The sequence below is a fragment of the Stegostoma tigrinum genome, chromosome 1 (assembly GCF_030684315.1).
Source record: "Stegostoma tigrinum isolate sSteTig4 chromosome 1, sSteTig4.hap1, whole genome shotgun sequence".
NCBI classification, from domain to species: domain Eukaryota; kingdom Metazoa; phylum Chordata; class Chondrichthyes; order Orectolobiformes; family Stegostomatidae; genus Stegostoma; species Stegostoma tigrinum.
The window spans coordinates 139,364,897-139,392,796 of NC_081354.1; the positions used below are offsets into that span (position 1 = coordinate 139,364,897).

General features: G+C 40.9%; 1 protein-coding gene across 1 annotated transcript; it reads right to left on the minus strand.

Moving 5' to 3' along the window:
* Nucleotides 1-1,619: 1,619 nt before the first annotated feature.
* On the minus strand, nucleotides 1,620-27,411 carry wu:fb59d01 (uncharacterized protein LOC322379 homolog). Its single transcript, XM_048539177.2, has 6 exons — nucleotides 27,189-27,411; nucleotides 13,004-13,207; nucleotides 11,455-11,616; nucleotides 6,063-6,128; nucleotides 3,410-3,488; nucleotides 1,620-2,580 (listed from the first exon to the last, which is right to left on the minus strand). Exons 1-6 carry the CDS (start codon nucleotides 27,331-27,333, stop codon nucleotides 2,523-2,525), a joined length of 714 nt encoding a protein of 237 aa, XP_048395134.1. The 5' UTR covers nucleotides 27,334-27,411; the 3' UTR covers nucleotides 1,620-2,522.
* Nucleotides 27,412-27,900: the final 489 nt, after the last annotated feature.

A 27,900-nucleotide genomic window follows, 5' to 3' on the forward strand; every position in this document is an offset into this window, starting at 1 on the left:
GCATGACAGGCTAGTCATGAAGGTTAGATCAAATGGGATCCAGGGAGAGCTAGCTAATTGGATTCAAACTTGGCTCGATGGTAGGAATCTGAGGGTGATGGTTGAAGATTGTTTTTCGGACTGGAGGCCTGTGACTAGTGGTGTGCCACAGGGATCAGTGCTGGGACCTTTGTTATTTTTTAATGACATAAATGATCTGGATGTGAGTAAACAAGGCATGATTAGCAAGTTTGTGGATGATGCAAAATTAGAAGGTATAGTTGACAGCAAAGAAGGTTATCAAAATTTACAAAGGGATCTTGATCAGATGGGGAAGTAGACTGAGAATTGGCAAATGCAATTCAATAGAGATAAGTGTGATGTATTGCACTTTGGAAAGTCAAGCTAAGGTAGGACTTGTACAGTAAATGGTAAGGTCCTGAGGAGTGTTGTAGAACAGAGACCTAGGAAAACAAGTACATAGTTCATTGAAAGTGGCGTCACAGCTGAGCAGAGTGCTGAAGAAGGCATTTAGCATGCTGGTCTTCATTGGTTGGGGCGTTGCATATAGGAGTTAGGACCTCATGTTATGGGTTGTATATTTCTTTGGTGAGGCTGAACTTGAAGTACTGTGTATGGTTTTGGTCACCATGTTATTGGAAAGACATGGTTAAACTGGAAAGTGTGCAAAGAAAATTTATGGGAATGTTGCTAGGACTAGTAGGCCTGAGTTATATGGAGACGTTGGCCGGGAAAGGACTTTATCCCTTGGAATGTAGGAGAATGAGGGGTGACCTTATTGAGGTGTATAAACTCATGAGGAGCATAGACAGGATGAATGCATGTAGTCTTTTGCCCCTGGGTGGGGAATTGAAAATTAGAGGGCATAGTTTTAAGGTGACAGATTTAAGAAGGAGCTGAGGGGCAAATTTTTTATGCAGAGTGGTGTGTACATGGAATAGGCTGCCAAAGAAAGTGGTTGAGATAGATACAACAGCAACATGTAAAATATAAACATCCAGATAGGTGCGTGGCTGGGCATGTTTTAGATGGCTATGGCCCAAGTGTGGGCAATTGAGTGGGCATCATGGTCAGCATGGATCAGTTTGGACTGAAGGGCCTGTTTCCTTGCTGTATTGCTCTATGACTATGCTTTTAGTATAGGTTTTAGTGTATGTTGTATTAAAAACCGGGAACATTGTAATAATGTGCATTGAAACTTTTTGCTGCACAAGTGGACATGTTCATGATGTGGTATCTCCTTAAATCACAAGTTGCACCACTTGCTAGTTCTGAAATGATCAAAAGATCTGGCATGGAGTCAATATCTAGACTTCCACTGTTTCTCTGGGCCTAAGGGCGGTATTTAAGGATCGCCCCCAAACATGGTCCCAGGGAAGAGTTTGCTGGGGCAATGCTGGACAGATGAAATTTTATTCGATGCTGAACTTCCCATAACAAAACAGTAATTTAAAATGCTGATGAATAATTTCAGTGAATGCATAAACACAGTGTATTATTTTTGCATTACTGAAAGTTTCAAAATTGGTCCCCTTTTCTGCCTGACCTTTTCAAATGCAATATGATCATTTTCCAAGTTCCTGTGTATTCACATGGTTGAAAAAGGTACAAGCATGCTATTTACTCTATCAACAAGGAAGAAGTAATCAGATTTTATTACTCAGTGTATAAACCTGACTTTGAGATACTAAATAACAATTCTGGTCTTTACATTTTCACATTATTTCTTTCTCAGCATATTTTACGTTCTTAAAAAGTCAAAGATATTTATAGAACCCACCAAAATTAGGTTTAAATGTACACTGAAAGATAGCTACCAAAAAAGTCACACGTATGTTTACGTTCATGAATATTCCATAATCATACTGTATGAAAATTACTTTATGACTAACTTCTGTGTAAAGCAAACAAAACTAAAAAAAATTATTTAACTGAATGTATTCATAATTTGAATAATCTTATCTAAGCAGGGAATCAGATATTTTATATTTTTTATTATGTTTTTAATATTTTGTACCATGTTTTTGTCAAACAACTTTCTCCATAAAAATTGGTTCCAGTTTACAATTTTTTTGTCAAACATAATAATTTTAAGTACTAAACAACAAAGTACGGTCAAATTCATCAATTCATTAATTATGCTTTGCAAAAATACAGGTATTAGAAATAGTCAAATTTCAACATGCTTCTCAATTAGTGTATGGACAGTTAACCATCTTATTACACAAACAAGCATATATATATAAAATACATATATGGGTATAAGCAAAACAATTGGAATCCCCTAGCTTTTAACACAGATGCACACTTGATGAATTGTATTCTTTGCATTTGAGAAAGGGAAGCGCAGATAAATTTCTGGAATATTTGATACAAAAAGTTCTCTCCTAACTAAGTCTTATAAAAGTTAATATACAAAATCATGATCTCAAATAAAGAAATTCGAGCAATCCTTCTAACAAATGACAGTAAATCTCCAGGAAACGGTAGTTCCTTCCTCGTTGTGACAACATCACTGTGATTTACTGCATCTCTAGTTCTGTTCCTTTAGATTTGTTGTTCTTGCTTTTATGCCTTTTCCTAATAAAGAGAAGGAATCACAAATGTAGGATAACAGTTACAGTTACATCCAGTCAACAGTTCTGACATTATTTATGGCTTGAATACTAAAGTGTCAAAATTCCTCTGTCTACTAATTTAGGTGCACTGTTCATACCACATCCCTATCTGCACTATTTGACAATGTCACAACCTGTTTATTTTGAAAGTATTAGAAATCTCTGTAGTGCCGCTTGGAGGAAGTTGACAAAAATATGTTAAAATTGCACTAAAAATGGAGTGAAAGAGATTATCAAATGAACATCACTTACAGACAATTAAGAGTGCATTTACCTGCAACTTTATTTTCTTAAATAGACCCCTGTTAAATTGCCTAGCTCCTGGTGAAGCAGGGAGAATTACTTACAAGAAGAACCATCCATACTAATCTTTAGAAAAGAGATCTGTGCCTCTCTGGATATATGCAAATGAAAAGCTGTTTCCCACGAGCTAAACATGTAATATATTTTAAACTATTAAAGACACATTTCTTTCCCTTGGTGGTTTCGGTACTTACTCTCTTACTCTCTTTAGGTATCTTACTCTCCTCTCATACTGAGTCTCTTGCACCACTTTATCTATTCCTCCCCTACCCTAGCCTTCTCCCAGCAGTGTGATAATATTTACTGCATGTATTTCACATCCCCTTGTACTTAAACCTTTTAATTTTGCTCATCAGTGGATGAAGTTATTGGGAATGCACAAATCCCTCCATAATTGTTGTTTCTAAGATGAATAAACATTATATATTTTGAACTGCTCAGGTATTCACATTTATTAATGTTATTGGGTCTGAATGAGATCAACATACCTCTGAATGACAAACACAGCTACAAAGGCAATGACGACAATACCAAAGAGACATCCAAACACAATGGCAACTGTGTGACCTGACAAGAGAAGGTTTGAGGAAAGTTATTTCATCCTACTGAGACGCAAGTAAAATCACCACAAAAAAATCACCCTTTGTTCACTGGCAGATATGAAGGTTGTATCACAAGAAGGCAAAGGCAAATAGTTCACCTGCACATCTGCCAATGTGGTATACTGCATCCACTGTACCCGGTGCAGCTTCCTCTACATTGGGGAAACCAAGCGGAGGCTTGGGGACCGCTTTGCAGAACACCTCCTCTCAGTTCGCAACAAACAACTGCACCTCCCAGTCGCAAACCATTTCCACTCCCCCTCCCATTCTCTAGATGACATGTCCATCATGGGCCTCCTGCACTGCCACAATGATGCCACCCGAAGGTTGCAGGAACAGCAACTCATATTCCGCCTGGGAACCCTGCAGCCATATGGTATCAATGTGGACTTCACCAGTTTCAAAATCTCCCCTTCCCCTACTGCATCCCTAAACCAGCCCAGTTCGTCCCCTCCCCCCACTGCGCCACACAACCAGCCCAGCTCTTCCCCCCCACCCACTGCATCCCAAAACCAGTCCAACCTGTCTCTGCCTCCCTAACCGGTTCTCCCTCTCACCCATCCCTTCCTCCTACCCCAAGCCGCACCCCCATCTACCTACTAACCTCATCCCACCTCCTTGACCTGTCCGTCTTCCCTGGACTGACCTATCCCCTCCCTACCTCCCCACCTATACTCTCTCCACCTATCTTCTTTACTCTCCATCTTCGGTCCGCCTCCCCCTCTCTCCCTATTTATTCCAGTTCCCTCTCCCCATCCCCCTCTCTGATGAAGGGTCTAGGCCCGAAACGTCAGCTTTTGTGCTCCTGAGATGCTGCTTGGCCTGCTGTGTTCATCCAGCCTCACATTTTATTATCTTGGAATTCTCCAGCATCTGCAGTTCCCATTATCTCTGAAGGCAAATAGACTAACTTGTTATTTAAAAAGATCAGTTTTGCCATTAAGCCTCAAGAGAAAAGTCAGATATTTACCGATGGTGGAAACAAATAGGGAATGTTATTTACGTGAAGGACCATTCATACTAATGTTACCCTTAGTGACTTATGGTTTGGATGAGAAGCACAATTAGATCAGCCATAATTTTGCACTGCACAAAGCATAGGAACATAGAACAGGACTACACTGTTCAGCAAATTGAGTTTGTTCCACCATTGGAATAGATCATCATTGGTTCTCAACTCAAGTCAATTTATCCACCTTAGCATATATCCCTGATAGTCTTCCTCACCAAAACTCTACCAACATCAGGAATGAAAACTAAATTACTTAGTCTTGGAAATAATTTGGGTATTTCACAAAATCCTGCAAAAATAGTGGTGAATGTGTATAGAACTCAGTGATTTTTGATTCTTTTTGAAGAAAAGGCATATTTAGATGAATAAAATCTGAGAAGATTTATTTGATTATATAGCAGTTTAATTTTGTTTCCTATCTGGATACTAGTCCATGTTTGAAGTCCCACTAGTGGAGCTGAAAGTAGAGAGTGACCTTCCCCTGGCAGGCAGTGGGGCAGTAAAGCCCCTTCCTAACACTGATTCGTTAAGTTATACGGTAAGTAAGACGGATCAACTCTAAAGTCTAGCAGCAACTCGGTCAGCATCCTCAGCGTTGTCCTGCTAGAAGAGTCCATTACTGAGATTGCAGGCCCATAGAGAGCAGGAAGGGAGGTCTGGGAAGTAGCAGTGTTGTGGACAGGCAGGCAAGCATCCATTGATCTGGGGAAGTCATTAATTGCCAGCCGCGTGCTTGCTGTGCAGCAGCTATTGGTCCATAATTTTGGAATTGTTGTAAAAGTTACATTTTGTTGATTTTTTTTCATCTGGCAACAACCAGAATAGCCTGCTAAAGGTACAAATGGAAAAGGAAAACGAGCTTATTCTGTATAAGAAGACTGTGCTAATTGGTTAGCGAGTGACCTCTTATTAGTAGATGCATTGCCATAGACAGTGCACCAAATAGATGATGACTGACCATTAGCCACCAAAATTTGTTTAAATTGAAACCAGACAGCCTTCCTGTGAGTGGTCAAGGCATGGTCCTGAGAGAGGAACTAGAGAATGGTGTTGCCTGTTTTGTTAAATTGAAACAGGTGCAATGTGTGTTCATGTTTTCTTAATCTGAAAATAACAAGGCCCTGAGTATTAATATAAGTAGCTCCCAGTACATGCAAGTGAAGCACACTGTGAACCAGACCAACAACCTTAATTTGGTTGCCAGCTTGATTGTTCAGTATTATTTAACCAATGCAATCCAAACACGGAATCACGTCCAACATTTTGAGTTTTGAAAACACAGGCTGATTGGGTACAGTCAGCACCTTGCTTGCCATGAGCAGCTGAAGGGATATCCTGTTTGATATGATCTGATAGCTTTTGGGATGTTCAACTTATCATGACGCCAGCCCTGAAATCCATATCCCATTTGTGTGATAGGAGAATGCCTTTTGATCTGATAGCAGTTAGTGGCGAAGGATTAGTTGCAAACAGAATGACACCGTTCAAAACTCAAAAACAATTTGTTTTCCAGTTCAAGTACAATACCTTCGTCTCTTTCCTGAACTTCTTCTTCTTCAGTTACTACGTTGAATCGTCCTTGCCCTCTGGTAGCTACATTAAAAAGAGTACAAAATTAAATAAACCTATGCATTCAGTTTCTTCTTTTGTACTTCTAAGTTCCCCTAAACATTTTGGATTTTGTTGTCTTTTGGTTGTCATGGACATAGGGAACCATTTATTCCTTGCTAAAGTGGCCATTTTTCCTGTGAGGACCTACAAGTGTTTGTGAATAGGCTGCTCAACTGTGGGAGACATCACTCAGCTGACAGTGAATTCACTCTGTCTGAAAGTTGCAGACCTGGGCACGCTCATGTGCATATGCACATACATGTGTCACACAAAACACACTCTGCACTGAAGTTTATGCCTGTGATGAGGGCTCCGAAGACAGCCACAAAGCTGAGGTTGATGTCCTTTTGGCTTTTTGCAGAATGGCTTGGGCACAGCTTACAGCTGTCATGCAGCTAATTAGATGTCCTCGCTACTGCTTTCCTTTTAAAAGAATAAAATGAAAAGGTAGCATTTCAACACAATGGGCATAGGTAGCCCAATCAGCCACCTAATATCACATCCACTGCCACATCCCAGCTGGCATTTCAGATGGTCTCTTCCAGCCTATAAATGGATGCTGCCCTCCCAACCAATAAAATTCCACCCAGGGGCCAGCCAGACAGGACTTGTAAGGTATTTTTTTTCTGTCAATGGGATGTTCTTGCTGGTGTGAAGGCCAACCTCTCTAGCCTGTTCCCAGATGCAGATGGGTTTCCATGGCGATGGCCATTGATCAGGTAAGTGGGCCACAATAACTGTGTACATCCCAAGCCCTCAGGGATATCAATAGCCTTCTCCCACCACCGCCACCCACCCCCCCCCCCCCAACCATGTGGTGGAGGGCCTGGAACCTGTGGTAGCTTCACTGGATAGGTCTCAGGAACTACAACAGAATAAAGTGCTCCATCTACACCACCAACTGAGGTCCTGCAGTTTAAAGCTACCAGCAGGGACCTGGTCGTGTAGTGGTAATGTCCCTACCTCTGGGCTCTGGAGGTTTGGGTTCAAGTCCGACCTATATCAGTGGTCAACATTCATTCACAGCCGTGTGCCTACATAACCACTCCACTCCATTCAGCACATGTCAATTGACAAGGTGATACATTGACCTCCAAGATTTGGAAGTCAATGCCAGGTACTGACCATGGAGGTCTGTACACTGGGGGGAGAAAGTTAGTGGGAATATTGCCAGTGTTGTGTCATAACATAAAGTCATGCTGCATGGAAACAGTGGTACAACCAATCCATGTTGAACATAATCCCAAACTAAACAAGTCCCATGTACTTGCTCCTATGCCTTTATCCTTTCCTATTCACGTACCCATCCAAATGTCTTTTATTTCTACCCACATCCATCGCTTCCTCAGGAATTCTACACACGAACCACCCTCTGTGTAAAAGAAAAATTGCCCTTTGTGTCTTTCTTAAATCTCACCCCTCTCAGCTTAAAAATGTGATACTTAGTCTTGAAATCTCCCTTTTTTGGGAAAAGGCAACTACAATTGGTAAATCTTCAGAGGCTAATTTAAAATGCATGAAACTCCCTTTGTGGTTAGTACAACTCAGTAACCCTGAGTGAACTGCAGCGATAAATCTGCTTACCTATGTTAGTGACCTCTGGGATATCTCACAACCTGTATGTAGTATACCCTTGAGAATGACCCAGGGGTGGAGTCGAAAGAAATCTGCACACTTGCTGAAGGAATTTTCAGCTCAACCTTGAAACTCTAGTGCATTGTGGATGGGCTACAGAGGCACAGGAGCATACCATTATGGCAGGTATCTTCATGAGGGCTCCCCCACCCTACCCAACCCAAACCTGCTCAAATGCCAAAGCTTCATACAGAAGAATGGGGAAAGAATGAGGTCAGGGACCGGGGCTCACTCTTGGATCATCGCCTCATTGTAGTAGCAACTCCAGACTCAGACCTTTTGCATCCAGTGGACAATCCCTGGGGGGGGTGCAAAAGTGGACGGAGGAAGGAGATTTACTCATCTGTTCCCTGCCCTCTCTTCTTCTCTGTTTCTGGGAACTAGTAATTCCCGAGGAGAGGAAAATTGAACTAATATTTCCAAAATGACCTTGCACCGTATGTCTCAAACACTGAGTTATAGAGACATCTAGTGGCTTTCATTAAGTAAAGATAATATAAAAATACATCCGTTGTCATTATTAGGAAACATAAAATACAGATGGTTATTTCTATAAAACAATACAAAATCTCTCAATTTGAAGTAAACAATTGTGTGTTGTACCTTAACCAAATTGTTCAAAACTGCTTCCAACTTTTGAATTAAATTTACAGAAAGTAGGGAAACTGCCTTGTTCAGTGTGTTTCAAACATTCCTAGATGGTGAAACATGAGAACATAACAAATAGGAGCAGGCGTAGGCCATTTGGCCCTTCAAGCCTGTTCCACCTTTCAATAAGATCACGGCTGATCTTTTCATGGACTCAGCTCCAGTTACCCACCCGCTCACCATAGCCCTTTATTCCTTTACTGTTCAAAAATCTATCTCGCGGATGAGGATTTCGCACCCAGGAAGGGAAGAAAATCATGAGTTACTGGGTTGGATCTTAGGAATAGTTTGGGGATTTCACAAGATCCCACAAAAGCAGAGGTGAAGGCACATGTAACTTTGTGTTCTTTTTATCCTTATGAAGAAAGGTCTATTATAAATGAATAAAATCTGAGCAGATTTATTTGATTATAAATTTAATCTAATTTCCTTTAATTGGACTTCCTTGCTGGATATCTTGCCCATGACTGAAGTCCCAGTGGTGGAGCTGGAAGTAGGGAGTGACCTTCCTCTGACAGGCAGTGGGAGAGGGAAGCCCGTTCATGTCTCTGGTTCATTAAGTTGTACAGTAAGTAAGGTAGGCCAGCTCAAATCCAGGCAGTAGCTCAGTCAGCATCCTCAGCAGTATCCCTGGTAGAGGAGTCCATTACAGAGGATGCAGCCTCATGGAGAGTAGGAAGTGAGGTCTGGGAAATGCCAAGCAGGCAGGCTCCTGTTGATCTGGGGAAGGCCATTAAAGACCAGCTGCATGCTTGCAGTGGAGCAGCCTTCACGGGCTGTGGAGAGCACAGAGTGGACCTTCACCCACTCCCACAAGCCCGAGTGCTCACTGTAGCTCCCAGTCTTCAATGAGAAACCTCCATAAATGGCAGCAGGATCATTCCAACATGGGGTAAAATGCCCACAAAAGGGGAGGGGTAGTTATCATTGGCTATCTAAGCGGGTCATTTGGGATCCCAATGGACTGCCACATTGCCGCTGACTAAAGGACCTTCTCACTCCCTGCCTGCCCCTAAAGAGGTGATCAAATTCTAGCTGTTTGTGTTTAGTATGAAGTCGGTTGTGCTGGTTTTACCTCATGGCGGGAATCAGCTGCATTCGGGGAAGGTTTAGGGAGACACTAAGCCTCTGTGACTGGTGGTAGTTTGACTCAGTCAGGTGGTGTGCACTCCTCCCTGTCACCATTCACACATCGATAGTCTGTGTGAAGGACAGCAATAGGCACAGTAAAGATGAAGACATTGAGGGAAAAGCTATGAGACAAATACTGCTGGCCTCACACAAGCAGCTGTGCAAGGTACTGAACATTGTAGCAGAAGGTTTCAGCACTGTGGCTGAAGAGCCTGCATCTAACCTCTATGTTGTCAACGCACTCCTGTAACCTGGATAGTGAGGCCCATTCCTAGATCTCTGTACCTGGGCAGCATCACAACAGGGGTCTGGCCCAGAACGTCAGCTTTTATGCTCCTAGGATGCTGCTTGGCCTGCTGTGTTCATCCAGCTCCACACTTTGTTACCTGGGGTCCACGCTGTTATACCTGGCAGCTTGTACTGTAAGATCTGACAACTGCCCTGCAGACTGTGGTCTCCACAATAGAGAGATTGATGGATTGAATTGATAAAGGGTTTGAGAGGGCCAGTTTTTGTCTACAATCTACTGCCTAGCAAATCAGTGGAAGTGCCATGGGTACTTTCAAAGGAAGGGCAGTGACAAAATCAGGACGGTATCTTCTTGCATCTGTTAGGATGATATAAATGATTTGGATGGGAATATAGGAGGAGTGGTTAGTAAGTTTGCAGATGATACCAAAATTGGTGATGTAGTGGATGGTGAAGAAGGTTACCTCCAGAGTACAATGGGACCTTGATCAGTTGGGCCGAGAGACTGAGGAGTGGCAGATGGAGTTTAATTTAGATAAATGCGAGGTGCTGCATTTTGTAAAGGCAAATCAGGGCAGGCCTTACACATTTAATAGTAAGATTGTGGGGAATGTTGCTGAACAAAAAGACCTAGGGATGCAGGTTCATAGTTCCTTGAAAGTAGAGTTGCAGGCAGGCAATGATAGTGAAGAAAACATTTAGTATGCTTGTCTTCAGTAGTCAGTGCATTGAGTATAGCAGTTGGGAGGTCATGTTGTGACTGTACCGGACATTGGTGAGACCACTTTTGGAATATTGTGTATAATTCTGGTCTCCCTTCTTTAGGAAGGATATTGTTAAACTTGGGAGGGTGCAGAAAAGATTCACAAGGATATTGCCAGAACTGGAGGATTTGAGTTACAGGGGGAGGCTGAATAGCCTGGGGCTATTTTCTCTGGAGCATTGAGGCTGAAGGGTAGCCTTACAGACGTTCATAAAATCATTACTGGCATGGATACAGTGAATTGCCATGGTCTTTCTCCTAGGATGGGGGTGTCCAAAACTGGAGGACTTAGTCTAAGGTGAGAGGGAAAAGATTTAAAAAGTACCCAAGCGTTAACTTTTTCAGGCAGCGGAATGAGCTGCTAGAGGAAGAGGCAGAGGCTGGTATCATTACAATTTAAAAGGCATCTGGATGGGTATATGAATAGGTAGGGTTTCGAAAAATATGGGCCAAATGCTGGCAAATGGGCTGGCTCAGCTTGGGATGTCTGCGCAGCATAGATGAGCTGGATTGAGGGAACTGTTTCTGTACTGTATGACTCTATGATCCAATGACTCCATAAGTACTTCCATTGGTCTTCAGGTGAGAGTTATGGTTGTAAAAGGAATGATGGCCTGCAATTCTCTGAAAGTATAATGCATTGATCAAGGTGTATTTGTAAATGTATTTACAAACATACTTTGATCAATGTATTTACTCCAGCATTTACAACAAATTGAAATGTGCTGCTAGTGTTTGATCAGTGCATAGGTAGAAACACATTAAAATAATGACGTCTGCTCATGATGTTTGAAAACGGAACATTTTAGTAGTTTGTAGAAATACGAATTCTTTTCAGCTTTGAAAAGGCCGTGATGCCAAAGTGAACACAACAGTATTTACCACATAGGCTCCGACAACTCTTCTTGCTGTCAAATTGGTTTCCATTCCCATGGCATCCGCTGAAGAGGAATGTTTCGCAGTCATGGATGTTCAGATTGTAGTACCACTTCAGGATGTTGGCACGGCAATCCCCTCGTTCTTTTTGCAGACCACACACTGTGTCTGACAAAGCAGAGAAACACATTCCAAGTTACTGATTGGAAAGCAGAGTTTCACCTCATCCTTTCCCCATATTTGTTTCATTCTCATGCGAGGATTATTTTAGTTATCAGGTATTAAAAGAGACAGAGAATAGTGGATTGGAAAAATGGTGGTTGAAGCTGTCGCCATCATTCTTTCTAGCTGTCAGTAGAATCTCTAGCAGGGCATACAAGACGTCGGCTTTGTGAGATGTGAAATGGATGACAGTAAATTGATAGCCCAACCTGCCACATTTTCTTTATGTTTATCTAAAATGTCTCTACTAAAGCTTTAAGAATCTGCAAGGTCATTGTTTGGTGCTGTCAGGGGGAGGCTCTCCAGACCCCACCCAACCCCAGTAGAGTTGAAGCCTTAGGTGAGGGTGGGGAGCTTTTTGATCAAATAGGAGGGTGCAAGTGGAGATGATATTCCCTCCCTTATGGACAGCTTTCCTCCCCGGATGCCCACTAAAATCCTTAAGTTGGAATGAATGCCTACTCATGGGCCTGATCACCCCACTCTTGGTGTTCACTAGCAGTGGGTGTTAGGTGGAGGGCTCACCATTGCTGGGAGACCAACATATAAAATAATCAGAGGGTTAGATAGAGTGGATAGGGAGAGCCTTTTTCCTAGGATGGTGACGGTGAGCACGAGGGGGCATAGCTTTAAATTGAGGGGTGAAAGATATAGGACAGATGTCAGAAGTAGTTTCTTTACTCAGAGAGTAGTAAGGGAATGGAACGCTTTGCCTGCAACAGTAGTAGATTCGCCAACTTTAAGTATATTTAAGTCGTCATTGGACAAGCATATGGACGTACATGGAATAGCGTAGGTTAGATGCGCTTCAGATTGGTATGACAGGTCGGCACCACATCGAAAGCCAAAGAGTCTGTACTGTGCTGTAATGTTCTATGTTCTATGTAAACAAACTCTTGTCAGGTCTGTTTGGGGTCTTCTAGTGTGGTGTATCCTTTCACTAAGGCATTCTCTACCTGATTGAGGGATGTTGCACTGGGAAGGGACAGAACCACTGAGAGTAACCCCTCTGCTCTTTCATCCAACCACCCTCACCCATGGACTCTGACCCCTATCCTGCTGCCATTCACAGCTCACCAGGGACAACAACAGTGTCTGATGAAGACCCAGCAACAGCAACCCCACTGATTGACATAACAATGTGTAGAGCTGGATAAACACAGCAGGCCAAGCAGTGTCAGAGGAGCAGGAGGCTGACATTTCATCAGTTTTATCAGCATCATTCATCCAAGATGAATGTTGTCGACTCATGCCTTTTTCTTAGTAAGTGAACTCATCAACAATGCTAAATTTAAAAGAAAAACTTGGCAATCCCTGCTTATAAAGAACTTACCTCCTTCTGGGAACTTTTCAGAGTAAGTAGCAGAGCAGGTTTTCAAACAGTGTGTTTCATTCAAAAATCTATTACTGTTTCCTCCTTTTCCAGTGTAAACAAATGGGTCGCAACGGTCATTAGCTGAGTCATAGAACCATTGAATGCTCCTTAATTTAGAATCTGTCACCTCTCCTTCTTGCTTAGGTTCCATACAGGCTTCATCTGTGGTGAAGGAAAACAGAATATTTTTACAAGTTAAAAGGGACACTTGGTTATAAATTAATAGTAACTAATACAAAGAACTTGCAATTAGTTAATACCATTTATGCTTCAAACACATACTTGCATTTATTTTTTCTCTAGTTTCCTTGACAAGAGCCACATTCCTTTTCAAACCCTGTACTCTCAGCCACACATCTCCAAACTGTTGTCCACCCAATTCTATGTTAGCAGATATTGTAAATGATTTTCTCTTCAGGTTCTGTGCCTTTCTCTGAAGATATTTGTTTCCACACCGTGTCCTCAAAAGAAATTCTTGAGCCCATCTTCCCTAACTAGCTACCACTTCAGCTTCAGCCTCTCCACTGTCTTAGAATACATTGTTGGCCATCAACTCACATCTAAGCCTCCCTTCAAATTCTCCATTTAAAACACTCCAATAAGGTTCCTCTTGTAATATGGAAAAAATCCAAGCCATAGTCTCATATGAATTATCCAGACTGTTCACCCTCAACTTTCTGCAGCATTTAAGGGATCTTACCAACATCAGCGTTCTATTGTCCACTTCCTTCTTACCAGCCAGTCATAGCCAAATGTAAAGTTTCTTTAGTAATGGCTTCTAAACCCACTCTGGCATCAACGCTATAATATTTAATCCCCTATTCAAACTCATCTACATTGGCAATACTTGCCAAAGGCATCTTCAGATACAGCAGCAGATTTCATCAACAGGTTAATGACTCTTTGATCTATCTTTTCACAACGTATTCTCCATTACTTCAATGCTATTAAACTTCTTGCATGATACCAAGTTGTAAATCTGTTTCAATTTCGTGTAGCTTAATATTGCGATGACCAAAGCCAGTATCTTTCACAAGTTTTACATCCTTACCATGAACTTAAACACCCTCTTTGGCCACTGATGTTCATGAATCTGTCAATTCACAAACCAACTGCGGACAGTGGTAAGCTTACTTTATGACCCCAAATCTACACCATTGCAAGATTCAACTACATAAAATTGTTTGTCATTACCGCTGACTTAGGTCGTCTTTCACCAAAATTCTCATAAGTATCTTTATAATCTCCAGATTCGATAATCCAATGATCTGCTACCTGCTTTCCTAATACTTCAAGCTCCAGAAGCTTCATCTGCTCTGAAATTCTAATGCCGGTACCCTATCCCGTACAGTACCTGCCTTCACCACCCCATCATGCCTCAAATTTAAAATCCTCATCCATTCACAGACACATCTCCATAAAGATCTCCAACTCTCCTGAACAAAATCTGTCAATTCGTCTGACACTTGGCTGTCGTGTATTCCTCTCCCTTGCTCCAACATTGTTGGCCTCCTTTAAGCTCATCTCATCCCTGTGCTTTTTAACTTCTTTTAAAAATCCTGCATCATTTTTCCTTCTCCGCTACATTACCTTGTGCCCCATGAAGCAGGTTTCTACATGTAGAAAAATTACATAAGTATTATATATCATAAGTACACATTGATGTTGTTGACCACTTAAAGGAGAAACATTTTTTACCGAAATGAAGGAACTACAAATTTTAAAAAACTCCCAAGAAACTTTGTTGCTGAGTTGCAGAATTGCAGATTACTTATCAAATATTCTGTTTATTATCCATGCTCCAGATATCTGTACTATATAGGTGTAACTAAACCAGGAAACTGACTGTTCTCGATTGGTTATTTTTTGTCATACAGGTTTAAAGCTGAACTCATCCCATGATCCCATCTGAAAACGCCAATGAGAGGGATCCTTTTCCAGTTTCTATTTGGGAAAATGTTACTATATCCAGTCCTGGTGCCAAAATTCCTGTCTTCTGTTAAAGGCAGCTTGCTCCTCAGACTGAACTGGACATCTAACCTTTGCATCGCCAGTACACTATGGCTACAATATGTACAATCTATTGGCTACATTGTGCCAAGTCAGCAAGGTCTATGCTCTGTGACTTCCACAATTGAAAAGGACAGAGAAGGACAACAGTCATCTCCATGATTTTCTTTACATTAAAAACCATCCTAGCATATATCAGTATTCTTTCATCTTCCACTCTATGTGCATGAATTTCTATCTGACACATTTGTGGGAGTGCTATAAGTACAAAAAACTGCTTTGTTTATGGATTTAGCACCCTGCCCTTTCGCAGCGTAAACTGTAATTCATTTATAACATTCACCTGAATCAGGAGGCTCTGGGTTAAAGTCCTAAGCCCAAGACTTGAGCATAAAACCCAGGCTAACATTGCATAAAGCCGTAAGAAATAGAAACCGTTTGTCCCCTTGAGCCTGCTCTGCCAGTTAATAGGATTATGGCTGATCTGACATTCCTCACGTCCACTTTCTTGCCTTTTCCCTGTAACACTTGATTCCCTTATTGATTGAGAATTTACCTTTTTCGGCCTGACATGTACATAAGGACTCTGAGCTCACAGCTCTCTGTGGCAAGAGTTCCAAAGTTCCAATTTCAGTGCAGTAATATGAAGTGCTGAAGACTGAGAGGTATTATTGTTCAGATGAGATGTCAAATCAAAGATGCTGTCTCAAATGGATACAGACCATTACACTTTTTAAAGATGAGCTGTGACTGTTATCCAGCCCAGTATATATCCTTCAACCAACAACATAAACAAATCATCTGGACGTGATTACTTTGTTGTTTATGGAATCTTGCTATGCACAAATTGGCTGTCATAATTTCTAAATTACAACAGTGACTACATTTCAAATATTTTGAGTTCTATGGAAGGGTCACTCGAGCTGAAAAATTAACTCTGATTTCTCTCCTCGGATGCTGTCAGACCAGCTGAGTTTTTCCAGCAATTTCTGTTTTTGTCTACATTTCAAATGTGGTGAATTGAATTTCACAAAATTTGAAATTATTCTAAGTCCCAAAAAGGTGGTATAAAAGCCTTCCTTTTCTCTTTCCTCCGTTTTGCTGTGACAAACAGGAATGGGCATTAAGTATGACCATGCATCTTTCTCCCACTCCCATGAAAGAAGAAAATAAAAAGAAGAAAATAAATTCTCTTTTTCAGCTTGCTCTGAATTTTCATGCTGGGAAATTTCACTGATTTGATTCATCTTAATTCCATCCCCTTGTTGCCAAGCAACCTTACTTATATGCATTTAATGCACCTTGAGTTTCATACGATTCAACCAAATGTTAAGTATTAAGGCTGAAAGTAATTTACATATTCATCAGAGACACTCAAATAATTAAACAGTAAGTCTGAGTATGTATTGCTACTGTGCGTGAACTCTGACACCGATGTAAGAGATATATTTATTTAACCGTCATTAATGCAACTTTAGATTATCTTTTGGGGAGGAAACAGCTTTTTTGGTGAACTATTTCATCAAAGTCAGAATTTGTTTTTTGACGTCAAGTCTCTCTTTCCCTTCTCCTTTGAACGTGCAGAATCTTATTTTGGAGCAGGATTCCACAGATGTCAAATATCCTGTACTTTGCTAAGTAGCTGCTCTTCATGAGTGAATATGGATTAGACAAGTTCTTTTATGTCATTGACTGAATGTGGGTGTAACTATCAAAGATAGTATTTAAAACTCATCTCAAACCATTTTACCAACAACAAGCTACATGGGTTTTGTGAGTGTAAGCTGACATATACTCTCCTTTGAAGCATGAAGAAGGAAGAATCTCCAGATCACCTGACTTTGTAAAGTCATAGACTTAAGGAGACACAATAGTGGAAAAAGTAACATTGCACAGAACGATATAAATATTAATAAGTAAAACAAAAGTAGGAGAAGATATTTTAATGAGAATGAAAGGGTTAATACTAGGGACTGTTATAAGTACTGCCTATGATGATGAAATCATATGGACTTATGGGCAGGACAGCTCAGGCTGTTGAAGGAGTGAGACCTAACATCTAGTCCTACTCAACATCTATCACACCAATGTAACCTGCAGTTAGTTGCTAACATGCAAAAGACTATATCTTGTTAACTACTTACTCTTTGAATAAGCCCAGGAAGTGTTTTTTCTCTAACACAATAGATCAAACACACCATTTAGTTTCATACACTCAAACATGGTAGCGAAACAACCCTCAGCAGGTGCAGCAGCTCTTAGAGAATAGTGAGCTGGCATGTTCATGTACTTATACTCAACTGATATGCAGAAAGCATTCACTAGTTATTGATCAGAATAGTCACAGTCTCAATTTCCCTTTCCAAATCCCATGTATGCTGAAGCTAATTACGGTGACCCACAATAATTTTAGTTCAGATCAGCCAAATCATTTAAAATTCGTGACGGAACTGGGTATTTTCAGGCCCATGTGGTTTAGTTACAAATTCAGGGATGGAATTGCTAAAAATGAATTTGGAAGATGTCATTTTTGATTCCTTGTCTGTGCTGTAACATTTTCTGAACTGGGATGACGGCAGATGTCACCTGTTCCAGTAATTGGTTTGAAGATATGGACGTAAGCTAAGGATATGGTTGAGCTTGAGAGTGCTCATCACCCTCTGAATCCTTTATGTGAACACATGCTGAATTTCACTATCACGTTCACTCTCAGTGGAAACCAATGAAATGTTACTGCGTATATTTCTCAACAACTTCTTTGGTGAGAGATAACAAAGTGTGGAGCTGGATGAACTCAGCAGGCCAAGCAGCATCTTAGGAGCACAAAAGCTAACATTTCAGGCCTAGACCCTACATCAGTAGGGTCTAGGCCTGAAATGTCAGCTTTTGTGCTCCTAAGATGCTGCTTGGCCTGCTGTGTTCGTCCAGCTCCACACTTCGTTATCTCGGATTATCCAGCATCTGCAGTTCCCATTATCTCTGATCACTACTTCTTTGATGACTTTTGAGGATAAGGAAGGCGGTGGAATTAACCAACCAGACCAAAAAGCCATTGGAGAACCTACAGATTGACATCACAGGTTCCCAATTAATAACTGAAAAAATCTCAGTACCCAGTGATTACGGACCATTTGACCTGATTGGCAGAGGGTTTCCTAGCGAGAGATTACTCAGCCCTAACTGGAGTGAGAAGAAATAAAATCAATGTCTTTCCAAATAGATTTGGAATAAGGAGCACATTTCACATTTCATAATGAAAAAAGTACGTCAATTGTTAGGAATTACACAGAAATTTCACGTCCTGTGCCAATCTCAGAGTTCAGGCACAGACCAAATGAACTAACTATTAAAAACAATAACACCAAAAGTCATAGAATGCAGGGAGAGAGTGGGCAGATGTTCTCATTATAATACTGATGAAGATAAATGTGACCGTGAATCAGATTGGTCTAACTCCATTTGAGCTAATGACAGGATGGGCTATCTGGCTCCCACAGGAGACAGCTACAAGCAGTGAAGATTTGGTCTCATCGAGTTTGAAGGTACATGGAAGTGTTATGTGAACAGTTAAAGCAGTTGAGATCAAAGGTAAGGGGGGAGCAGCAGGAAATAAGACGCCAGGAAAGGAGAGAAGGCAGCATGGAATCATGTGATGTGCTGGAGGTAGGAGAGAAGGTTATGGTGAAAATGTTCCCTGACAGGCTTAGGCTTGCCCCAACATGGCAGGAGCCATATGAACTGAAAATGATGAGTCACACCATTGTGTGTACAGATAGAAACTTATAACTCTCAGGTTGTATAAGCTGTTTGTTTCATTATTTAGTTTCAGCCAAATCCTCCAAGCAATTGCAACCAGGAAGCCCCCTGACAAGAACAACAGTATGGGACACAGCCATTGTGAACATCAATAAACCCCCATGTGCATTGCCAACAGTATGTACAACTGCCTAAGGAAGGCTGTGGAGAATGGGGAAGGGAACTGATTGTATGCTTCCCTGGCTGAATCATTATCCACTGCCATTGTATTCTCCTTTCAGGAAAGAACAATAGCAAAGATCTCTCAGGGATTACATTGCCCTGACCTGGTAGCACATTCTGCTTTCCTAATACAGGATACAATTGCCTGAACTGGAACTTTTCCACTTCACCATCAGCCTGATGGGGTGGTCGTGGTTCCTAGAAACCTGTGGTACCTGTTGCCAACCCGGACAAGGCCAATATGATCTATACAAACAATATTGATGAGAATGTTGGGGGGTGTGGTGATAAGTAAGTTCACAGATGACACAAGATTAGTCAGGGGGTTGACAGTGAGGAAGAAGGTCTCTGGTTACAGTAAGGTATAGACAGCTTGATCAGATGGGCAGATCAGTGACAGATGGATCAAGGTGAGGTGATGTGGAAGTAACAAGACAAGGGAGTATTCAATGACTGGCAGGACACGAGGAAGTTCAGAAGAACAGAGGGAGCTTGGGGTGTATGTCCACAGATCCTTGAGGGTGACAGGACAGTGTGGTTAAAAATACATACAGGACATCTCAGAGGCATCTTAGGCATCTGAGAGTTGTGCAAAATGATCAATCTTCTGTTTTCTTACTTGTACCTTTATCATTTCCTTTAGCCTTGCACCATCATCCCACTTGTCAATGAGTCTCGCTTGTCTACCACTGTACCACAAACTTTTCCTTGTTCTTCAGTCCCATCTCTGTTATGCCTGCTTCTGTACCTGCTCAAACATCTGTCACGCCTTTACCAGCTTCCGATCTTGATGAAAGCTCATCAACTTGACACATTGATTTGAATTTTACCAGCCCTAAATGGACCACGTTTGAAGGCAGTTAGGGGTGGGAGTGTGGGATTTAAATTGCAGCGCTTTAAGTTATCACGCCAACGTATACCCATTTACCCGTGCTTTTACGAAAGGCTACCCACCTGGCAGCAGCAGCTAGTTGATATGAGTCTAGTCTGTTTGGCCATTGACATTTTTTCGAATGTTGCATTGTTCCCCCCCCCCCCACTCAACTATCTTAGCAGCCCAGTAACACATTAGAAGTTGCAACCTAGCGCAGAACAGGATCAGCATCATATGATTTTGCAAATTAATGTAAATATAAGCAGAAAGATTGTAAGCAGCATATCCATAGACATTTGGAGCTGTTCCATCACTGTAGGACATTTCTAACTGCTATGTATGGGATGTTGTTTATACTTTTTAATCTAATCTAATCTATTCTAATGTAATCAAGCCCTTCCATCTTGTAATGCCTGTCACTTTCTGTCTACCTGAGGAGAGCTCACTATTCGCAATCAGGCTGCCAAACTACCTGCTCTTTTGGTCCTCTGAATTTGACTTGATTTGATATATTATTTGATTTGGTTTATTATTATTGTCACATGTACTTAAGTACAGTGAAAAGTTTGGTTTTGTGTGCAGCACAGGCAGATCATGACATGCAAAGATCATAGGGTGATTGAACAGAGAGGAATACAAAGTTACGGCTGCAAAGAAGGTGCACAAAAGCAAGATCAGTGTTAGGTTTTTAAAAAGGCAGGAATGGAATGCAGGCGGTACTGGCTTGGCCAACATTACTTGTCATCCCTTATTGCCCAGAGAGCAGTTAACAGACAACCATAGTGCTGTGGATCCGGACTCACATAAAGGCCAGTCTAGGTAAGTATGGCACTTTTCCTCCAGATCTTAGTGAAGCATGTGGGTCTTTGTAACAATCAACATTTATTACATGATGCCAATAGGCTAGCTTTTCATTCCATTTCAAATTGCATTTAAATTTCACCATCTGCCACAGTACGATTGGAACCCAAATTCTAACCCACATCAGCTTAAGGTTCTGGATTGCTAGACCAATGATATTATCCCTAAGCCTTCACCCTTTACATCCAAGTGCTACACCTCATCACTACTGAATGCAGAGATGGTTCACAAATTGATAACATTCATAAAAATAAATTGAAAGGTACAACCCCAAAGTACAGAGACGGTCCCAATGTCAGGTTACCAATGTGCATTGCGGAGAAACTGCCCATTAATTCTAGTTTGCTTTCTCCATGGGTGCTGCCTTTACAGGCTGTGTTTTTTCTTTTTAAAATCAGATTCCTGGCATCTGCAGTTTTTTTGCTTTTTTTATTAAATTAAACATTTGAATTTCATTGTTAATCACCAAAATGAGCATAAGCCTACAGTTTGGTTCAAACAAACTAAATCCCTCAAATCCCAGCTTGACCTATGAACAAATGTGCCTTTTATAGAGTTATAGTTGTAGGAAATAAAATAGATTAATTTGGGCCAAAGCAAATATTTCTTCTGAAGAATTATGCCCTTTTTGACATTCTCTTGATTTTTTTTCACAACAAAGAAACCTTCAGGTCTGTAAACATTTGAAGAAACGTGATGTGTGTATGCTAGTATGTAAAGCTAAAAGATTCCCTCAAAGTGATACTCATTAAAATGTTCAAAAGATGAATTACTTCATGTAAAGTTCACCTGCAAGTTGTGGAATTGAGTTTCATGAGTTCTAATCAAAAATGCAGTTTTGCAGAATCTGGTCTAAACATTGAAACTTTTCACTGTCCAATGATTTTAATAATTGATCTCCATTTAATCAAATCATGAAAGTTATTTTGGGAATTTTTAAAAACTAAGAGCTCTGTAAAAGAACTAAGCCGATCACACAGAGGACCTACTCCATTTTATTTGATTTGCCCCCTGAAAGTAATGTTGCGAGTGCACATGCAAAATTCATCCTGTTTGTGGCAGTATTTAGCTTCCCTTTCCTGATATACATGACACTTAGAGCTCATGAGATAACACAGTGTAGAGCTGGAGGAACACAGGAGGCCAGGCAGCCTCAGAGGAACAGGAAAGTTGGCGTTTCGAGTTGGGACCCTTCTTCAGAAAAAAATGATTTTTTTTCATGGGTTTTTTAAGACAATCTTAACTTTGCAATAAATTTCAGAAGAAAAACGAATAAAATTGATAGTCAGAAAAAGTTTAATTGTAAAAGCAATGAGAAGACTATAAAACCAACACTGAATTTAAAAAGTACCAAAAGAACTGCGGATGCTGTAAATCAGGAACAAAAACAAAGTTGCTGGAAAAGCTCAGCGGATCTGGCAGCATCTGTGGAGCAGAAAACAGAGTTAATGTTTCGGGTCCGGTGACCCTTCCTCAGAACTGCATTTAAAACTTTTTTTCTGGATGATGATAAATAGTCATTAGTGTACTTCAACCATTACATTAGCATCTCTTATCGTGACAGTTGTACTCTTTAATCTCCCGTTTGACCCTTTCCTCCTTTCCTGTATAATCGCAGCCCTGACCAAATGAATGGTCGACATGTACCCTCAAAATTTCCACCAATGCTATCATAAGACTAGATGAAAAATGTACATAGGGACAATCTGTTGTGGCTCAACCAACATATTCTTCACCTGCCTCTCTGTGTGTCTCTCTAATGGAGACACTGGGATTGCCTAACTCACCCCAATCGCCTAACTCTTCCAGCTCATTCCCCAGCAACAAAACAATCCTGAAGTGTCAGAGATAATGGGAACTGCAGATGCTGGAGAATCCAAGATAACAAAGTGTGAGGCTGGATGAACACAGCAGGCCAAGCAGCATCTCAGGAGCACAAAAGCTGACGTTTCGGGCCTAGACCCTTCATCAGAGAGGGGGATGGGGAGAGGGAACTGGAATAAATAGGGAGAGAGGGGGAGGCGGACCGAAGAGGTGTGAACAGTGAAAAACTATTTGAAGGGCTGTGATTAAGAACTCTAATGAGGATTGACCCATTTAAAAGCATGACCAAGGTAGTGAGCGAAAAGGTTTTTTAAAAAAATTATTTACACACACGCTTGGTTGAAGAATGGAATGTTTTTGACACAGAAAACCACTGAGACCAAAACATTGCTTTGTTTAGGAATATGTTGAACAAATGCTTGACATAGAGGTAAATGCACGACCTCGGGGGTGAGGAGGGCATGGCCACTGGGCTAATTTTTGATTACTTCAGCAATGACCTGGCATTGATAAGACCAGCTAATTAACCTTCAGCTTTGCTGCAAACCTCTAAAGTGGAGGAACACAGGAGTGAACTGCATCTTATCATTCTATGACATTTCATTATTTTACACTCCTGTGTTGCACTGAAGCCAAAGAAATTTAAAAAGATATTTGATGACACTTATTTGAATTGTGCATGTAACAAGTGGCTAGGATCTGAAATGTGAGTCTGTCAGAGGCAGCTTCCAATGTGACTTTTAAAAGGAAAATGAATAATTGCCTGAATAGAAAAAAAAATGTTGTGCTAAGAATAATGGTGAGGGAGTTGTACCCGCTCCTCAAAAGTCATTGACTGATCTCTTTAAGGGCCTTAATTGAGAGATAGCAAGAACTGCAGATGCTGGAGTCAGAGTAAATACAGCGTGGAACTGGAGAAACACAGCAGGTCAGGCAGCATCAGAGGAGCAGGTAAGTCGATGTTTCGGGTTTACACCCTTCATCAGGCCTTAATTGGTGGCCGGCAAAGAAAGTTTCCAATAGATTTTTGTATTAATGGTGATGACAAAAAGGGTACAAGGATCTCACCAGGGTAAACTCACTCAATAATTTCCACCTTTTGCTATCTTCAGGAGGGAGAAAGTCTGCCCTATGTGATTTAAGTGAAAAGAACAAAGAACAGTACTGCACAGGTACAGTCCATTTCTAACATGCCTATGCCACATGACGCCTTTTCGAAACTAAATCTCTTCACCTCCACATGGTCTGTATCCCCCTATTCTTTGCCTAGTCACATATCTGTCAAGGTGCCTCTTCAACTTAGCTAAAGTATCTGCTTCTACCACATCCTCTGACAGTGCATTTCAGGCACATACTACCCTCTGCGTAAAACAAATTTACCTGTCACATCTCCTTTAAACTTCCCTCCTTTTACTTTAAATCTATGTCCCTCTGGGAAAGAGACTCTGGCTATCCATTCTATCCATGCCTGTCATAATTTTATAAACTTCTATCAGGTCATCCTCCAGCATCGGACATTCAAGTGAAAACAAACAGTTTGTCAAATCTATTCTGATAGCTAATACCCTCCAAACCAGGCAACATTCTGGTAAAGCACTTCTGTACCCTCTCCAAAGCCTTCATGTCCTTCTGGTAGTGTTGTGACCAGAACTGTACACAATATTCCAAATGTGGCCAGACTAAGGTTCTATACAGCTACAACATGACTAGCCGATATTCATACTCTGTGCCTCAGCTGAGGAAAGGAAACCCATACTTTTCAAAAAATGAATAAATCCTGTACCTAAGAATCTTCTCCAATAATTTTCCCACGAAAGACACAATTTCCTGAAATATTGGAGTGGCACGGTGGCTCAGTGGTTAGCACTGCAGCCTCACAGCACTAGGGACCCAGTTCAATTCCTGCATCGGGTGACTGTCCGTGTGGAGTTTTCACATTCTCCCTGTGTCTGTGTGGGTTTCCACCAGGTGCACTGGTTCCTCATACAGACCAAAGATGTGCAAGTTAGGTGGATTGGCCATGCTAAATTGCCCATAGTACCCAGTGATGTGTAGGTTAGATGGATTAGCCATGGGAAATGTAAGGTTAGAGGGATAGGGTAGGAGGGAGTGAGCCTGGGTGGGTTGCTCTTCGGAGGGTCTGTGTGAACATTTTGGGGCAAATGGCCTGAGTCCACACTGTAGGGATTCTATAGAAAAAAATCCCTGTTGCCCTCCTTAAACAAACATTGTCTATTCTTCAGTTACCTGGAAGTTCTCCTGTGACTAAAGAGGATACAAAGATTTCACACAGGGCCTCAGCGGCTTCCTTCCTCAGTATTCTGGGATCCCATTAGGTCTTGAGGTCTTGTCTACCGTAATGCTTTTCCCAACACTACTACCTTTTTTACATCGACATGACCTAGAATATCAACATACCCACTTCTAGACTCACCATCCGCTATGTCCTTCTCCTCTATGAATACCAATGAAATACATTTGTTAAGGACCTCACACACTTCTTCCAGCTCCATGCAAAAATTCCCTCCTTTGGCCTTGAAGGTTTAATTGAAAATTCCAAATTTCTGAGGGGCTACATATTGGACAAAGCCCCAACGTGCACTGCCAAGAAGAGATGAGAATTTGAAACTCGAGATGAGAGGCCTAGAGACAGTAGATAGTCAGAGACTTTGTCCCAGGGCAGAAGTGACTATTACAAGGGACACAATTTTAAGGAGACTCAAGGAAGCTATAGGGGAGATGTCAGAGGTAGGTTCTTCACACAGAGTGTGGTGGGCGTGTGGAATGCGCTGCTGGCAGTGGTAGTGGAGTCAAATACTTCAGAGACTTTTAAGCGACTCTTGGATAGGCAGATGGAGGACAGTAAAATGTTGGGTATGCAGGGTAGACTGATCTTAGTAGGATAATAGGTCGACACAACATCATGGGGCCAAAGGGCCTGTATGTGCAATACTGATCTATGTTCTATGTTTTATGTTAAGACTTTGCAGGATGGAATGCCACATAAATCAGAAAGAATAGGTTGAATCATTTCATTGATTAACCATGTAAGGAGATGAAAACAGTAGCGGAGTGAAACTAAGTGAGTTGTTTTTACAAAGATTCACGTTGACATGAACGGCTGAATAAACCTCTTCTTTGCTCTACCCAGTCTGTGTTTCCATGACTATGATTTTCCCTTTTTCAACTTGAGTTTGGGAGTGGGTGTGTTAGGCGCCAACTGATCTGCCCCCAGCTGCTGAGAAAACTGGCGGGATTGTGCACCAATCAGTTTGTTAAGAGCTGACTAGAGAGCTTTGCTGATCTTCTAGGCCTGTCACAGGTCTTGGCAGTGGACCCAATCCCTAGAACGTAACTTAGTGCAAGCAACAGGGTTTGAGGCTGAGCTTAGGTTTTTGTGGAATGGAAATGGGAGGCTAGCCAGTAGAATATTGGAATAGTGAAGTCCAAAGCTTACAAAGGCATTCAGCAACAGTTGAGCTGAAGCATAAGTGGATTTCAGCAAAATTACAGAAATCAATGGAAAGTATTGTGATCAAATAGAGACCGTTCAGATTCTCCACATAGAAGGATTTAATTTTCACTATTCACTCTAACAAAACCATTCATAATTTTTTTACAGTTTACATAATCTTTTTTTAACCTGTCAGTAAAGGCTAAGCCAATCTTTCATTTCCTAGATATATAGAAGCTAAACTCCCTTCAAAAACCAAAACGCATTGTACACTCAGACTTTGTCTAGATGTCTGGGAATTGTTCAACTCGCCAAGGAAGGTTAATTTTACAACTTATTATTTTGTTATTGATACAGTTGTAAGTTTAAATTTAGTTTATTTTTGTGATGTAATGTATGCTTTGGTTTTATTTTTGAAGGATGGTATTTAATTCATATGAAATGAAAGAAAGGTTTACATAACATCTTGCACAACCTCAGGACATGCCAAGGCACTTTTAAACTAATGGAGTACATTTGATGTGTAGTTACTCATGTGATGGAGGAAACAGGAAAGCTAATTCACACAAACAAAGCCCCCATAAACAGCAATAAGAAGACATCCAGGTAATTGTTTTTAAACATACTGATTTTACTTATTAAATTAGTAACACAAATATATATTTTGTGAAAGATGAAAAACACAATCACACAAATATTGCTTACACAGAATAAAACAACATGACCTCAGGCCCTCGTCAACGGCATAAATACCATTGCTACAGTTGGTATCTTACACATGGCTAGCATGTGACCATCATTGAGTATTTGCTTTACATCCTTGAAGTATGTGCATTATTTGCCTTTGCAGAAATATATACTTCAGTTTAACAATAATTCATAGTGTACCGAGCATGAGATGTTATAGGCTTTGTATGAATACAATATTAAGACCTTATTATTAAATTCTGAATAATTTGGATTCAATTATAATTGTAGGGTCTGCTTGGAAATTGTTGAATGAGGATAAAATACAATGACCAAAATGGTAACTTACATATGGCATAATGTTTAAAACTGAAAATGTAAGTATGTTTACACAGTTGTGCTATTGCTCAAACTTAACTCTACCTATAAACAACAAAAAGTACATTTTTACTTACTTCCACTTGCAGTTGTCTCACGCAAATTTAGCACAGTAAGACAGATTCCCAAACAGAAAGCTATCCTCATCTTTGCTGGAATTTCAGATGGAGCACCAATGGGTAAAACCTTAAGCCGAAATGTGTGTTCAATGGTGTATCGCATCTACAAGTACTTGCACAAAATTTGCTAGCTGCCTTTAGCCTATCGACTTTATAACATATTTTATGATTTAATGACAGTTTCAACAAAACCAACCTTTTGGACTCTCAATCAATAAAACTGAGTGAAATGACGCAGACAGATAGTAACCAGGCAACCAGGTTGGTGTCAGGCACAAACTGAATTTTTACCCCTATTTACATACTACATGTGACCAAATCTGCTGCACCATTGTCCACTGAAATACACACCCACAGGTATTTGTAATAGCCCCAAGGCCAGTACGAACTCCTGGCAATGGCAGGAAAAAGACCATCACTAAGTTATTAGTTTTGACATGATGTTGTCTATATTACAGCAGTGAGATGGTTTCAGTACAGGCTTTTGGTATCCCATTAGCCATCATATGACAAACACGACTAAAGTTCAGCATCTAAAACAATTTCTCACAAGATCGTACCATATTTGGGATTAAGGAAGGCCTTCTATACCAAATTACTTCATCTGCCCAAGCAACCTAACACTCCAATTGCTGCACCTATTTCTTCCTCAAACATTTTTGTCTCCACT